General features: G+C 37.0%; 1 protein-coding gene across 1 annotated transcript in view; it reads left to right on the top strand.

Annotated features, from left to right (window-relative positions):
* The first annotated feature begins 424 nt into the window (after positions 1-424).
* LOC126248462 (cytochrome P450 4c3-like) overlaps positions 425-16,716 on the top strand; it is a 196,645-nt gene continuing 180,353 nt past the window's right edge. Inside the window, exon 1 of the mRNA XM_049949467.1 lies at positions 425-708. Coding sequence (XP_049805424.1) covers positions 534-708 — 175 coding nt within the window. The 5' untranslated portion in view covers positions 425-533. The remainder of the gene's footprint in view (positions 709-16,716) is intronic.

Genomic DNA, 16,716 nt, shown 5'->3' with positions numbered 1-16,716 from the left:
AAGTATTCAGGACATCATTTTTTTTCATTTTCTTGTTAGCCCAGTTTATGCTGAGAAAACCTGTTTCAACCTGTTGTCCTTGATCTTCAGATGGATCTTTATCCTCTGGAGGATTTTAATGTAGGTATTAATCTGAAACCCTTGTTTCTTACATGCATAGGGTATGCTTTTTCATTTAAACATTTTCTGTATTTCTTTTCAATTATTAGTCACATTGTTAGTTCTTCCATTATGAGGTCATTTCTGATTATATCTTACTCATTGCAAACTCTTACTTATAAGAATATCCATTTCAGACCTTTGATTCTTGGAGTCCAGGAATTTGACACTCAAGATACATGGTGCTTATCACTGGAATTTGCCTTGAAACCTATCAGCTTGAGTCTAATCTTGCCACTTATTTCATGACCTTCTCCTGTTATCTGCAGTAAACATTTCAGCACAGAAATCGTAAGTGACAGCTGTGGTGAAGCTTCATGTATGAAACAACAGTAAGAAGCGTTACTGTGTCAATAATACATCAGTGAAGTAAAATGCTGATTTACTTGGTGTATTTTGTTGTGGTTATTGTGTTTCTGCTTCTTTTACATCAAGTTGTGCCATACAGATTCAATACTCTTAGGACTCACATATTAACTGATAAAATTCCTGGACCTAAAGGTATTCCAATTTTAGGAAATGCATTACAGTTCAATGTTCCAACAGAAGGTGAGTTAAAAAATAATTATCTGTGACTATAAATTTATAAATATGGAAGCTTAGTTGTCATTTGGACATTCCACTGGAGGACATTAACAAATGTGTGCATTGCTGCTTGCTAGTAAGATAATAGCCTACGGTGAAAATAGATATATCTGATTTTTAACATATTTCAGTGTTTCTATGAGTTTGTACTACATTTATTTAATTTGTAAAGCTGTTATTTCGATGTATTGAATGATGACATTTTACTTTACCTGAAGTGTGGATCTGGTTGTAATATGATTACAAGCATAAATTAAATATAGAACATTTTCAAGTTTGTTGTCTTGCTTTAAATTTTAGATCAGATAATAATGTATTGCAGATATAAACATGTACATGAGTCATACAACATTATAACATTTCTGACTGATATTTTCAATAATTAGAAAATATGCTCTTTTTCTAAACTTTACCTCAGTATATATGACCATCAATAATGATTAGTATATAACTAGGACAAATGTGGAAAATTGCAAGTATATCAATTATTTTGTAAAGAATGTGGAGTGAGTCTTTATCACAATAAAACAACTTTTGCAAAAAAAATTAGACACAGGGTATGAAATAGATCAGTTTGCAGAAGCACATTGTCTTGTGTAGGGTTTGTGTATTAGCAAAACATATGGTTTAAAACTATTTTAAGTACTGAGGCAAATACCTTACAGCTATCAGCTCACCCAACAACATCTTGAGGAAGTCATTAGCCCAAACAACAGCATTTTGTAATGATCACTGAACTGTAAAGCATTTTACCCCCTATTCATAATTGATAAGAAAATGGAAGTTATGAGTAAGTTTAAGACTGACTTTGGTTAGAAGATACTTGTATCCACACTAGGCATGACCAGAATATATTGACTGTGAGCAAAAAGCTAACTGCACTGAAATGATGTTGATTCCTTGACAAGTTTTTAGAGAAAAAATGAACCTTAACTGATTTAGCTAATGATGAATGTGAGTGTGAAACAAATATTTTTAGAAGGCCTATACCACCTGAACTTATTTAATGTTCCAGGTGCCTCATTCTATGCATATTTCTCAAAGTTCCCATATTTCAACAAAGACTATGATGGAATATTTGTGTTCTGCCATATTACTATTTCTTGATTTTATTTCTTAATCATCTGTTATTACATCTTGTATATCTATATAGATCATTTTGTTTGCAGAGGTCAGTATATATTCACTCACTGTTTTCCTTCCTTTTTTTTAAAATTCATATATGCTTATATACGTAAATATAGCTATTTCATGTTTAATATTTCACACTTCTCCCATTTGCTTTATTTTTTCTCATGTGTTAGGGCAGAAGATTCTAACTGACAGTACTGGTAATCATCAAATTTATGCATAAAATTACTTCAGGTACACAGATATTAATTTCTTAACTGTGGAAAAAATTTGGTCAAAATTCAGAATGTTAAATGCAAACAGCACATATTTTGGAGAATGAGAATCTATAGTTGAGTTGCTGTAATGAACATAATGGAAAAATGAAGTCAATACATGTTTGTGTTATTTACACAGCCAAATCAAAGAATTGTTTCTACCTGTACCATGAATTCACTTTGGTGTTTATTTATCCTTATGTAGTTATCTTTATGCATCCAAGGATAATCTCACAGTGAATAGGATTTGTCAAGTTAATACAATTCCAATAAATAGGCCAAATATAATACACAATGTACATAACATGCTTTAAGAGGGTGGGGCAGATAGCCTATGCGGACAGGACAGAAAAGTTTTACCATCTGATGTTCTCCCATATGAAATAAAAAGAAATGGATAAAGTGCTCGATCTTCTGGATTTATTATATGACATGACTGAAAATGTTAATACTTGTAAATTGCACCAACATGTTATGAGAAATATTAGTTTCCAAGTCTTAAATATCAGACCTACTCTAAAACATCAGCTTAGAGTTTAAAGATTGGAAAAGACTTTGTTTATTTCCATAAAATGAGTACTACTACAGCATGTTTAATACTGGTGCAGATGTAAGTTCACATCTTGTAAGTTCACATTGGGCCCTTCTGTAGCCTAATTACAGGAAGTTAGAGATATGTAAATGGGTTTGTAATTAGTATGAAGCAAATAATTCAACTCCTAATCTTAAAAAAGTCATTCAGCTCATACTGCACATAAAAACAGTTCTTGCATTATTAACGTGCAAAAATAAATTCTAGGAAATGTTGCATATTCTCACTACCTGTTGTCTTATTTAGTGAGATTGTTGGATAATAAAATAAGTCAGTTTCAGATGAACTGTGATTTACAAAATGATATTACAAATTAGAAGCATAGCATACACCTGTGACTTAGCACCTCCATGTGAGTTTCAGACTAGAGTTCTGAATTCTGATCCAAATTTTGTGATCAAGTTGCCACAGAGATGAGATTGAAGATTATGGCTGTCCATAATAACAATATAAAATAAAAGATTTTCTTTTTAACATTACCTATTAAATTGTCATAATATCTGTGTTCTGAAATTATGTGTCCATTTTAATACTTATGGGATAATGTAGATAGTTAAATTAACATTCGCACTGAAAGTGCTCAGGTATGTATTTTCCAGAAATTTATCAGCATGTTAACATTAACATCAAGTCTGCTGCATTAAGTAAAAAGAACTTGAACACTGTAAATGGAAAAGTAGCAGTATATCCAAATTATCATATTTCTGGATGACTGTAATATTTATTTGAAATAGTTTCACTATACTTGTACATTCACAACAAATAATATGTGTTAATGATAACATATGACACATGAAAAAAAAAATGGTTGTTGGCTGATAGTGTGTCGTAAAGTTGATAGTTACTGTTTCTGTTTGCTAATGTATGTGAATCATTTCACATACTTTGAGTGTAAGAATAACACACAAAAACAAGTGACACATATCAGTGATAGGATGCCAGTTCATACCAGAAAGCTAGAATTCAAAAATAAATTAAAAGCAGAATTTAAAAAGTTCTGCACAAACAATGTTGATAAATAACATTTTTCCAATAATATTGCTACTAAACCAAAACTGAAAACATTATTTTCATGCTTTAACATTTCAGTTTATTTTCATATCAAGAGGACAGCTGTTATCTGATGTACAACCTTTGTGGAATCATTGTTGTGATTAAAAGGATTTGTAGGTTAGAGATGCAAAAATAAGGGCCTACAAAGATCCAAATAGGACTTTATAATAACAGGAGCTGACATAGCAAGGTGGAGTCACTTTATGTGCTGTCATTCTACTCCTTAACATTTTTTTCCTTGTCTTTCAACTGATTATACTTATAAAAGCACTACACACTCATCAGTGAGAACATTATGACAAGAAAACTAACAGCCGGAATGTCCACCTGTGGCATGGATAACAGCGGCAACACCTCATGGCATGGAAGAAATGAGGCCTTAGTAGGTCACTGGAGAGGGTTGGCACCATATCTGCACACAAAAGTTACCTAATTCTTATAAATTCTGGGGAGGGGGCAATGAGCTCTTACACTACGTTCAATGATATTTCAGATGTATTTCATCAGGTTCAGAGCTGGCAAGTTGGGGGGCCAGCACACCAACTGGAACTCATCACTGTATTCCTTGAACCATGCCAACACACTCCTGGCCTTGTGACATGTCGCCCTATCTTTCTGATAAATGCCACTGCCATCGGGAAACATGATCGTCATGAAGGGGTGTTCATGGTCTGCAACCAGTATACGATACTCCTTGGCAGTCATGGTGCCTTAAATGAGCTCCACTTGATCCATGGATGCACATGTGAATGTTCCGCACAATAGAGCCACCACGAGCTTGTCTCTGTCCCACAGTACAGTGTCAAGGATATATGCTCCTGGAAGATGATGGATTCATGCTCTCCCACTGGCATGATGAAGAAGTTATTGGGATTCATGTGACAATGCAATGTTCTGCCATTGCACCAATGTCCAATGCTGATGGTCATGTGTTCATTTCAGTCATAGCAGGTGATGTCATGGTATTAACATTGGCACGTGTGTGGGTCATCAGCTGCAGAGGCCCAACGTTAGAAGTTTACTATGCACTGTTTGTTCAGGTATACTTGTACTCTATCCATCACTAAAATCTGATATTAGTTCTACAACAGTTCACTGCCATTTCTGTTTTACCAGTCTGCCCAGCCTTCAAAGTATGAAATCCATAATGAGGGGTGGCTGTGCAACCCCATGATGTCTGTTTGTGGCTCCACTTTAGTTTAACCAAGCGTTGAAGACACTCACCACAGCAGCTGTCAAACACCCAACAAGTCATGCAGTTTCTGAAATTCTCCTGCCAAGCCTCCCAAAAATCACAGTCTGCCCTTGGTCAAACTTAGACAGATTGTGCACCTTACCAATTCCACACACGGACAGCATGCTCACTGATACTACATGCGATGGTCACAACATTCTAGCTGATCAGTGTATATACTCAGTGTACAGATGATTTCTAAAATATTATTCATGCAGTATATTTTGTAATGTTGTTGTCCTCAGCACAATTGATAATTTGTTGATGCCAATGACCTTATTAATATTCCATAAAACAATTTCCTCTGATATAAATCATTATTTGTAGTTACCTCAGCATATAATTATCAGAACAGTGTTAGCTAATAAAAGTTTCTTCACAAAAGGACCTAACTTAGTGGATAATCCCAATTTTGAACTTTCCAGTAACCAATAATTTTTTTTCAAAAACTCATTTGTTTAGGAGGCATTCTTAATTAAAGTTTGGCCACACCCATAATTATCTTTCCCAGTTGAGCTCTTAAACTCGTTTGATTCCATGGTTATATGAGGCACAGGCAAATGAAAACTGAAGACCCATCACAACAGGACCATGAAATGGTTCCATTCAAAAGTATTCACCTCACACATTAAGACACTTCTCCCATTGGCATATGAGATAATCAGTTCCTGTTTTATAGAATCAGTCAGCCACTGACATGTCCACCATGTCCACACAACCACTCTTGCACTTCCTCATCTGACTGAAATAGATATCCACACATTTATTTCTTCACGATGCAAAAAGATGAAAATCACACCATGAAAGATTTGGGCCATATGGAGGCTGTTACCAACTGAATAGCACAGCCTTCATCTGATCAGCAGGGTAGGCATTATCATGTAACAGGCTGATTCCACCTGACTGTGTTCCTGGGCATCTTTACTGTATGGCATGTCACAGTTTCTGCAACGTGTCTTCATAGCACTGCACATTGATTGTGGTTCCATGTCTGAGGGACCCAATCAGCAGAGAGCCTCGGCAGTCAAAGAAGAAGGTCATGATCCTGCCTGTCCTCACACTACCAATTTGCAAAGGCTACTCTTCAGCGATTTGGTTGGAAACACTGCAGCGTCCTCCACAAAGGGTGGATCTTTCACTACATAACTTTAACAAATTTGGCAACATGAAGAAAGATGTGTGGACATCAGTTTCTGTCAGACAAGGAAGTACAAGATGGTTGAAATGGCTCTAAGCACTATGAGACTTAACATCTGAGGTCATCAGTCCCCTAGATTTAGAACTACTTAAACTTAACTAACCATAGGACAGCACACACATCCATGCCCAAGGCAGGACTCAAACCTGTGACCGTAGCAGCAGTGTGGTTCCAGACTGAAGCACCTAGAACTGCTCGGCCACAGTGGCTGGCGAAGTACAAGAGTGGGTGGATCCGTCAGTGGCTGATCCTATTAAATGGGAATTGACTGTCATGTCTTCCAGTGGAATAAATGTCTTAAGGCATATGGTAATTACTTTTGAATGGAACCATTCCATGGTCCCATTGTGGCAGGTGTTTGGTTTTCGTTTGACTGAACCTTATACTCTTGTTGCCCTAATTTTTCTTAACCTGGGTGTGCCTTCGGATATTCAATTAAACCACTAATTAAAAAATGAATTATACTAGAAAAATTATGAACATGGGAATTTTACACTTAAGTCAGTAATGCATCATGGAGGAATACAATATGTCATTCAAATAGTACTTAAAACTTTAATATTTTTCTTTTCATCTAGCACAGAGTCAAACCAAATCATTTCTTGGAATCAACAGATCAACAATACTGCTAAATATTTGTCTTGTAGTAAACATTTTAGTTTAATCATTAAATTCACAAAATATCAGTATGACAGTCTTTGTACACCCCACACCAATCAACATCTTCAGTCCAGAATTAGCTAGTACAGTGTTAACACTTGTAGGGAAATACAGGTCCCACAGTCATCAAGTTAACATCATTTAGTAATTTATGTTTGATTAATTTCTTTGAGTCAGTCTGTGAGTAACTTTCTTGCCGTTGGCCAAAATATTTGTATTTTATTGGAAGTGTCTATCTGTGATTGACATTCTATGTGAGATCTGATACTGTTCATTGAGTGGTCATGTGTGATAAAAAATGTGGAAAATCATTCAAGTTAAATAAAGACTGTGTTGCATCCATTACTTAAAAGCACATTAATGTGACCACTTGTCACCATGGACATCAAGGAATAGAGTCAATGAGTTTCTGAAAGGTACCAATAGAAATGTGGAGCCATCTACTCTAGTGCCATGGCCAGATGCACTAGGTTGGAGATCTGTGGCCCAAACAGCCCCATCAAAGTGGTCCCATAGATTTTTGACTGAGTTTAAATCCGGGGAGTTTGGTGCCCAGAAGAGGATGGTAAATTTGTTCTGGAGCTCTTTGAACCATGCACGTGCACTGTGTGCTGTGTGAAATGTTGCACTGTCTTACTGGCTGACGCCATTCTGCCAAGGAAAATCAAACTGCATGTAGAGTTGAACATGGTCCTCAAGGATAGATGCATACTTGCATTGATCCATTGTGCCTTCCAGATGGTGGGATCACCCATGAAATGCCACAAAACATTCCCCAGACCATAATGCTCCCTTCTAGCCTTGAACCTTCCAATGATTGTTGCTTGGCCAAGTTCCAACTGCCATTTGTCTGACGGAGCACAAAACATGATATGTATGAAAAGGCTACTTATCACTACTCAGTGGTCACCCAGTTGTGGTACATGTGTGCAAATGCCAGCCTTCATCACCAATGGAAAGCAGTCAGCATGAATACCTGAACTAGATGCTTGCTGCAGAGGCCCATATCCAACAACATTTGCTGAGCAGTTGTTGAGGCAACATTGTTGGTAGCCCCTTAGTTCGTTTGGGTGGTCAGTTGCTCATCAGCTACATGTTTATTCACCCATACACATCTCCACAGCAGTCGTTTGCCATTGTCATTTATGGCCTGTGGCGCTCGGTGTTGTCTTGGTGCCAGTTTTGTATAATGCCATTTTCTCATGCATTGTATACTTAACCATGGCAGCATTTGAACAGTTTACAAACTTAGCCATTTTGTTAATGCTTCCACCCTTGGCCTGAAAGCCAATAATTAAGCCATTTCACATTTTCATCTTCCCCCCCCCCCCCCCCCCCCCCAACATGCTTTATACCTTCCACTGTTAGTGCTGCCACCTACTGTGTGTGCATGTGTGTGTGTGTGTGTGTGTGTGTGTGTGTGTGTGTGTGTGTGTGTGTGTGTGTGTGATTATCAAGTATAACACTGACTTATAGCAAAGTAACAGACATTTGACAATGAACTACCGAGTGGAGTCATGAAATCAAAAGTAAGATATGTTCCAAAGCATAGACATAATTTTCTGGAAAAAATGCAACAACCTAAAATGCAAAGTCATTTTATTGATATGTGTGGTGAGAGGTAGTTCATCAATGTAGGAGTATATGATAACAAATTCAGACCAAATGAAACACAACGTCACAGTGAAAGGTTCTTAAAATGAGATTTTCACTCTGCAGCAGAGTGTGCGCTGATATGAAACTTCCTGGCAGATTAAAACTGTGTGCCGGACCGAGACTCGAACTCGGGAACTTTGCCTTTCGTGGGCAAGTGCTCTACCAACTGAGCTACCCAAGCCCGACTCACGCCCCGTCCTCACAGATTTACTTCGGCCAGTACCTCGCCTCCTACCTTCCAAACTTTACAGAAGCTCTCCTGCGAACCCAAGTTCGAGTCTTGGTCCGGCACACAGTTTTAATCTGCTAGGTTCTTAAAAAGTTGCACCAATACACAATACTTTCCCCACTGGTGGCAATGCAGGTGTGTATTCTCACATGAAAATGGTCACAAAGTTACTGAATGGCATCCTGAGGCAGACTGTCCCAAGCTACTTGTGTCTTTGTTGCAGTTCAGCAATGAGTCTTATAGGCCCTGTAGAATGAGTAAGTTTCCACTTCATCATGTCCCATTTGCGTTCAGTTGGTGAGAGATCTGGCAATCTTGGTGGCCAGGGCATATTGTGTCACAGCAGCCACTGAATTGTCCTACTGAAATCCATGCCACTTTCCTGTCATACTAATGGCAGTAGCACAGTAGCCTGTGCAATGTAATGGGCAATGGTTACTTTACCTTGCAGTAACAACAAATGTGACTGTGAATTGTAACTGATAGCTCCCTAGACTGAGGCCTAGGACTGGACCTGGATGTCATGGGCAAATGCTCTCAGGAATAGGCAGCTCAGCAGGTCTTCCCTAAACACCTGTGTATGTCCATCACTCACATACAGACAGAAGACAACTGAGCATCATTCCACTCTCCAGTCATCTCTTTCACAGCACCAAAGTAGCCATTCTTGATGGTGTCATTGTGCCAGTGGTAGCCTGGCCAGTGGCACAAATGATCTTAATCAGTGGTGGCTAGTGAGTATACATTCTGGGTGTCCACAAAGTTTTAGATTTTTAGTGTGAAATTAATAGCATCTGCTGTAGAACAGTTACACTTATCAGCAAGTTTATACAACTAAAGCCACTGCCAATAATAATAACAACAGAAATAATAATAATAATAATAATAGTAAGATGCATAGCTTACCTGACAAAATAAATTATTGTTTTTGTGGAATTTTGTTGTTTCATACATAATTAAGCACAGTTTAGGGCAATCACAAAATAATGTGTAAGCTTTCACTACTCTCCATTTTGCATTTTTGTGTAACTGGGAGTTTTCATGCTTTTCCATTTTTTTGGATAAATGTACAACATCCCTAACAGATGTATTAGTTCACAAATTTGCTTCCGGGCTCAAAATAAAACATTCTTATGCTGCACCCACACAACAACTGGTGCTAATTGTATACTTTCTTGTTAAATATTCACTTATAGACATGCTTATTAAATTTCATTACTCTCTCAATCAAATCAATCAAAGGATCTTTTCTCAGAGGCCCTAGTTCATTTGTGGCAAACTTTTCCTGGTAATTTACTTTTCTGTTCCCAGAATGCCTGCAGCAGAGTTTGCACTGATATTAAACTTTCTGGCAGATTAAAGCTGTGTACCAGACTGGAACTTGAACTCACAGGTTTAATTTTCTGTTAGCATTTACAATAGATTCAATGGAGTTCATGTTTACACTGCTGATTCCCACACAGTAAACAACCAACTCCAAAACAACGTGCCATTTGTGGAAATGATTAAACTCAAGCAGTAATGTCTACCAACATGGTAACTTGACTAGAATACAAATGAGGCGAAGAAATCCATAAGTGCCTAAAGGACACAGCCATTGATCTCACATTTAAGTGAATATCAGAGAAACCACTGATATAGCTTTTTGTGAATTTTCATGTCTACAGTGTGGGCCTATAGCACAGATAAATCTGACTCACCATAAGATCAACAGATTTCAGAAGCATGAATAAATGCTACAGTCTCACAATTGACAGTGATGTGCTTTAGGACATTATGATTCTCAGTGCCTCTAATGGATAAAAAATGATAAAAATGATAAAATCCATAACTTAATATACTATAACTCATTCAAAAACCCACAAAATGATAAAATGATAAAAATTATAAAATCCATAACTTAATATACTATAACTCATTCATAAACCCACAAAATGGATTTACTGTCAGTACAACTTTATCATATACTGACGTCTAATATAATTTTGCTACAATATATAGTGAGTGGATTAGTATATGTGAGGAGTGTGCTATCATGTAGCAGGATTTATGCCAAGCAAATGGTGATAAAAGTGTACCACAGTGTGCTACCACCTGGTGGCACTAACATAAACTTCTAGTTGAGTGGCAAGAGCTAGCTGTGCACATTATCAACTGTGCACATCGTTTATGAAATCTGTATATATTGGGCTCATAAGGCAATTATGTCATGTGAGCTGCACATGCACAGAAGCTCCTCGAAACCTGCACAACTGAGGGTGTACCCACATCCCTAATGTCAAGTTTCACAGAGTCAAGAGAAGCAGTACTGCAGTAGATCTAAGTGCCGTATCTTTCAGATTGCAGTATCTTTGTTACATTTAACAGCATTCAAAGAGAAATAACCAATAAATCTGCAAGGTGTCAAATGTTAGGGTGTTCATGAGCTCTAATGCTCTTACACAGCAGCTGTCACTGATCTTAATCCTGCTGCAAAGAGATATTTCCCAATGATCCCTGATAATGCAGCAGGTGCAACATGTGCCTGGATTTCATCCCTGCATGGTGTTTGGTAGGCCACCATTGCCTGCACAATGCATTGATCTTGATGTGTCTGTGCTATGCAGGCATCTAGAAGCTGGTCCACAGGTGTGGGAATGTTCCATAGATCACTGCTGAAAGCAGAGACACTCCACCAACACAGTGTGCCCAACATGTGTAGCAGACCATGTGTATATCCATCTAGCTTCCTATAGGCCCACAATGTGACTTCTTTAAAATGGCTGAAGCTATTCAACGAGAGAACGTACTCATTGGTGATGCATGTTTGTATCCTAGAATGAATGTTGCAAACACTGTTCACCTCTAAGCTCAGCACAGGTACTGCCTATAGAGTCAAAACAGGGGGTGCAAAGAAGGCCTTCTTAGTGGCATCTGATCACTGATGATGGTGACAAATGACTCACTAAAACTACAACCCCTCAGTATGCACATATAGTAATCTTGTAGCTCTGAACACAGTCGTTGAGGCTGCTGTATTTTTCTCTGGCAGTGTATATAAATTTGTATTACCATGTATTATATCACTTGGTATTATTTTGTGTGTATTGTTTTACATACATATATGTGTGTTTAATTTTCTTGTAATGATTCCACTATGATTCCATGTAAAATTTAGTTGCTCATTTTGACAACATTCATACAATGTTCACTGTCTACAGATGGAAAAATAAATAAAACAAAATAAAATGTATTTTCCCACACTCATTACCTTATACCTGTAAAATAAACAGAAAACTAGTAATTTTATAATGAACAAACAAGTGAGCTGTTCATTATGATTTTTTGTTCAAAGATAGACACAGTTGTCAGAAGGGGTCCATGATATTTCATTCAGTTAAGCCGTAGCCAATCCTTCCTTCCAAGCTTATCAAGTGGATGTAGTGGTACCACTATTACGACTACACTATTGTAACAAATATCTTCCTTGACTCCTGTAATCCATCTAATATTGCTCTTACTATTCTGTAGATTCTCTATTATTCTGCTGATGATCCTGTTTTCTAGTGTGATTAGATGTCTAAAGACTTGAATTTCTTTCTAGGTGTAGTCATTACCAGTTCCATTTGCTTGTAGACTGTTTCATTAGAAGCTGATGCAAGCATCTAGAAGCTGGTCCATAAGTGTGGGAATATTCCATAGATCACTGTTGAAAGCAGAGACACTCTGCCAACACAGTGTGCCCAACATGTGTAGCAGTCCCTCTGTATATCAATCCAGCTTCCTACAGGCCCACAATGCAACCTCGTTAAAATGGCTGAAGTTATTCAACAAGAACATACTTATTGGTGATGCATTTTTCTTGTTGTTTTTTGTTTATTCATGTTCTGTTATCCTTATTTCCATCTTGAATATCCTGGTTACATATACAGAGTTACTTGTTTCAAAAACTGTTTTCCACATGGGATTATCATTGACCTTATATATTTTGATTCCTTAAATTACTTAAATTACTTAAATTTGCCCACAATTTTGATTTCCTATTCATCTGTTGTGATTTTATTTATGAGTGGTGATCAGTTTAGATAAATTCTACATTTTGGAAGGATACTTGAAGACCAGATTTCTGTAATGTTTCCCATAAAGAAAAGTATGAAAGCAAAGGACATTCATGCTGATTTCCAGAATACACTTGGGGACTCTGCTCCTTCATATTCAACTGTTTCCGAGTGGACAAATGAATTTAAATTTGGTTGGGAGAGATTAGATGATGATCTATGCAGTGATCAGCCAAGATGTGTCACTACTCCAGAAATCATTGCAAAAGTGAACAAAATGGTCATGGAGGATCAACGACTGAAAGTGTATGAAATTGCTCACACTTGCCAGATGTGATCTGAAAGGGAATATCATATTTTAAGTGAAGAATTAGAAATGAAAAAATTATCTACAAGATGGGTGCTAAAACTCTTTATGCTGGATCAAAAATGCATGAGAATGGATATATCAGAACAATGTTTGGCTCATTTTAGGAGAAATGAACAAGATTTTTTGCACCAGTTTGTGACCACAGGTGAAACTTGGGTGCACTACTATACCCCAGAGACAAAACAACAGTGAAAGCAGTGGAAACATGCTGATTCTCCACCACCAAAGAAAGCAAAGACAATTCCTATGGCGGGAAAGGTCATGGCATCAGTGTTCTGGGATGTGAATGGGATTTTGCTTGTAGATTATCTCTCCACTGGCAAATAATTACTGGAGAATACTATGCTAACCTCCTGGATAAATTGCAACAAAAGATACACAAAATGGAAAAATTACAAAAACTAAGGTATGAATTGTTGCCATGCCTCCCTTATTCACCTGATATAGCTCCGTCAGACTTCCATCTCTCCCCAAAACCAAAAACGAAGATTCACTTCAAATGAAGAATTGATAGCTGGAGTTGACAACTATTTTGCAGGCCTGGAGGAAACTCATTTTTGAGATGGGCTCAAGGCACTGAAACATCGTTGAACCAAATGCTTTAATATACCAGAAGACTACATTGAAAAGTAAAGAAGTTTCAGTGATGTAAGTACGTTTTTTATATTCCGTTCTGAGAACATTTCAAACCACCTTTGTATGTTCAAAAGCACAGTTGGGCAGCAGTGTTAAACCTGCTTTATGCAGAATGACTCAGAGAAATCTCCTCTGAACTTTATTTCAGATTTGGTTGGGGTCAGTTCTATCAATTTCACAAATTCTGGGTTTTAGATTTTATTGTATGGAAGGTTGCAGACACATTCATATGCATTCTTGAAATATACAAAGATTACTGCCAGTGTCTTGTTTTGTTTCCTGTGATATTCCATGACTAATTTCAAAGTAATGATATTTTCTGTGCAGCTTCACTGGCATCTGATGTCTCACTGGTATTCACCTACTTCTTCCTCTTCTTGTTGTTTAATCTTGCCATATAGAATCTTGTAAGTGCTGTCCAGGAGGAGTTTACTTCTGAAGTTATCTTGGTTCCTCTTTTCATCTTTCCTGTAGATAGATTATAGCTATGGTTCAGTCATTGGGGAATTTTTCTGTTATCCAAATTTTAGATAGACTCAGGTGTAAGGAATGGACACAGTACTCTATCTGGCAGGGCACTAGAATCTGGGCCTGGAGGCTGTGAGTTAATTCCTGTCTCTGGGGATTGGGGATTTTTCCTCATTCCAGGCCTTCCAGGATGGCTTCAAGTCCACTCAGCCAGCTATCAAATGATTACTGGTGATCTTTCCTGGGCACGACAGGTTGCTGGGCTCACCACTTACTCCCTCCTAGTTCCATGATGAGGAAAGGCTGCACTCTACCTACAATCAGGCCAAAAGCCCAGTCCTGTGCTTGTGCCACAGATTTGGCATTTTCCTTGTTACTACTTCTATTTTCCTCTCTTTGTTCTTCAGCAGAGCAGTTGAATTTTTGTAGTTATTGCCCATAGATATTGTAGTAGCCTTTGTGATTGGTTTTGTGGTAGTTTTTTCTACTGATCTGATCAGATCTTTTGGATATTGCCTCTTGATTTGCTTGATAATTTGGATGAATTTTTTTGATTTTTTTGAGGCCAATGGCATTTTCTTCTGTCTTACTCAGTTTGAAATTTCAACCCTGTCTAATGTCTCTCCTCAAGAATTTTGTCATATTATGAAGTCCACCCTACATGTCTTTTCCAAGGGTTCAATGTTTCACAATCGGTTTTCATTAAGAATGAAAACATGGCCCAGTCACACTACTAGCTGATGTCAACCATTTATCATTTTCAAACACTTGTCATAAGCCTCAAGCTTCACACCATATTTGATTAAACAGCCAGTCCATATGTAATGGCAAACATCATTTCCATGAGAGTGTGCAGCACAAATACGATCCCTATCAACATGGATGAGTTACAACTGAATTTAGCAGTAGCAGGCTAATGCATTACACATAAATATCAACAAGACAGAAAACATCCTATTCAGTTTCAATGCCCCAAAACTTGAAAACAAATCAGTGAAACATCTTGGAGTCAATATTGATCAAAGTCTTATCTGTGAGCACATACAGATAAATTATATTTCAGACTCACAAATGTGATATGTCTGCTGCATAAGCTGAGAGACCATGTTAGTGAAACTTCTCTACTATATGTATACTTCACTTTTTTAAATTCCCATCTGATAAATAGAATTTTGCTATGGGGCAATTCAGCCTGATCTAAGACTGTATTTAAGTAGCAGAAAGGGGCTATCAGTTGGGTTGTGAAACTCACACCATGACAGTCATGTAGACATTACTTTAAGGAAATGAATACCATTTTCTTACATTAAATGATAAATTAGCTCTGGTTGATATTTTCTGTGATCTATCTAAAGCATTTGACTGTGTGAATCACAGTATTCGCCTAGATAAATTGAAGTGTTATGGGACTGATGATATGCCCAACCAATGGATAATGCCGTATCTAACCAAAAGAATGCAGAAAGATGTACTTAGCAATTCAACCAGTATAGTTTGTGTATGTAACTTTGGTGGGAGAGAGAGATAATCTATAGGGTTCCCCAAGGCTCAGTCTTAGGTCCACTATTGTTCTTCATATACGTAAATGATCTTCTAATATACAACAAGTGGAATGAGTTTTTTTTTGTAGAAGACAAGAGTATTGTAATCAACCTAAGCATACATACAGAAACAGAAGAAATGGCAAATAATATTCTTCAGAGTCTCATTGACTGTTTTTCTGCAAATGGCATCACCTTCATTTATGAAAAGACATAACATATTCTGTTCTGCACATATACGGGTACTACACCAATGATAATTGTAAGACATGGTGAGGAAATAATAAATAGGTTGGTAGCTTCTAAACTGTTAGGTGTTCATATTTATAAGAATTTAAACTAGAAAAAGAATATTTTCGAAACTCCTAAAACAACTTAGTCCAGCCACATTTGCATTTAGCATCATTACAAATATTGGAGAGAGGCAAATCAGTAAGTTGACACATTTTGCATATTTTCATTCAATAATGTCATATGGTCTTCATTTTCCGAAAACATACTATAAGAATAATATGTGCCACTCACTCACAATGATCTTGTAGACATCTGTTTAAGGAGGTGGGAATTTTTACTGCTGCTTGATAGTATATTTATTCCTCCAAGAAGTTTGTTGTAAATAATCCACTGTAGTTTGCAAGGAACATCAGTGACATAATTACAACATCAGAAGGAAAAATGACATTTGTTACTAGTCATAAAGGTTGTCTTCGGCACAAAAAGGTGTGTAAAATGCTGTAACAAAAATGTTTGAGCATTTAGCAGTTTGACTGACAGCAAACTAAAATCTTAAAATGAACTGAAAAATTTTCTCCATGACAACTGCTTCTATTCTGTAAAATAATTTCTGTTATTGTAATGTGTAAAAGATGGTGCATAGAAATTAATAACTCACATTTGTATTGTTAAACAA

This window comes from Schistocerca nitens, chromosome 3 (assembly GCF_023898315.1).
Source record: "Schistocerca nitens isolate TAMUIC-IGC-003100 chromosome 3, iqSchNite1.1, whole genome shotgun sequence".
Lineage (NCBI taxonomy): Eukaryota > Metazoa > Arthropoda > Insecta > Orthoptera > Acrididae > Schistocerca > Schistocerca nitens.
Note: the sequence above shows the minus strand (reverse complement) of the source record. Positions and strands in the feature narration are given on the sequence as shown.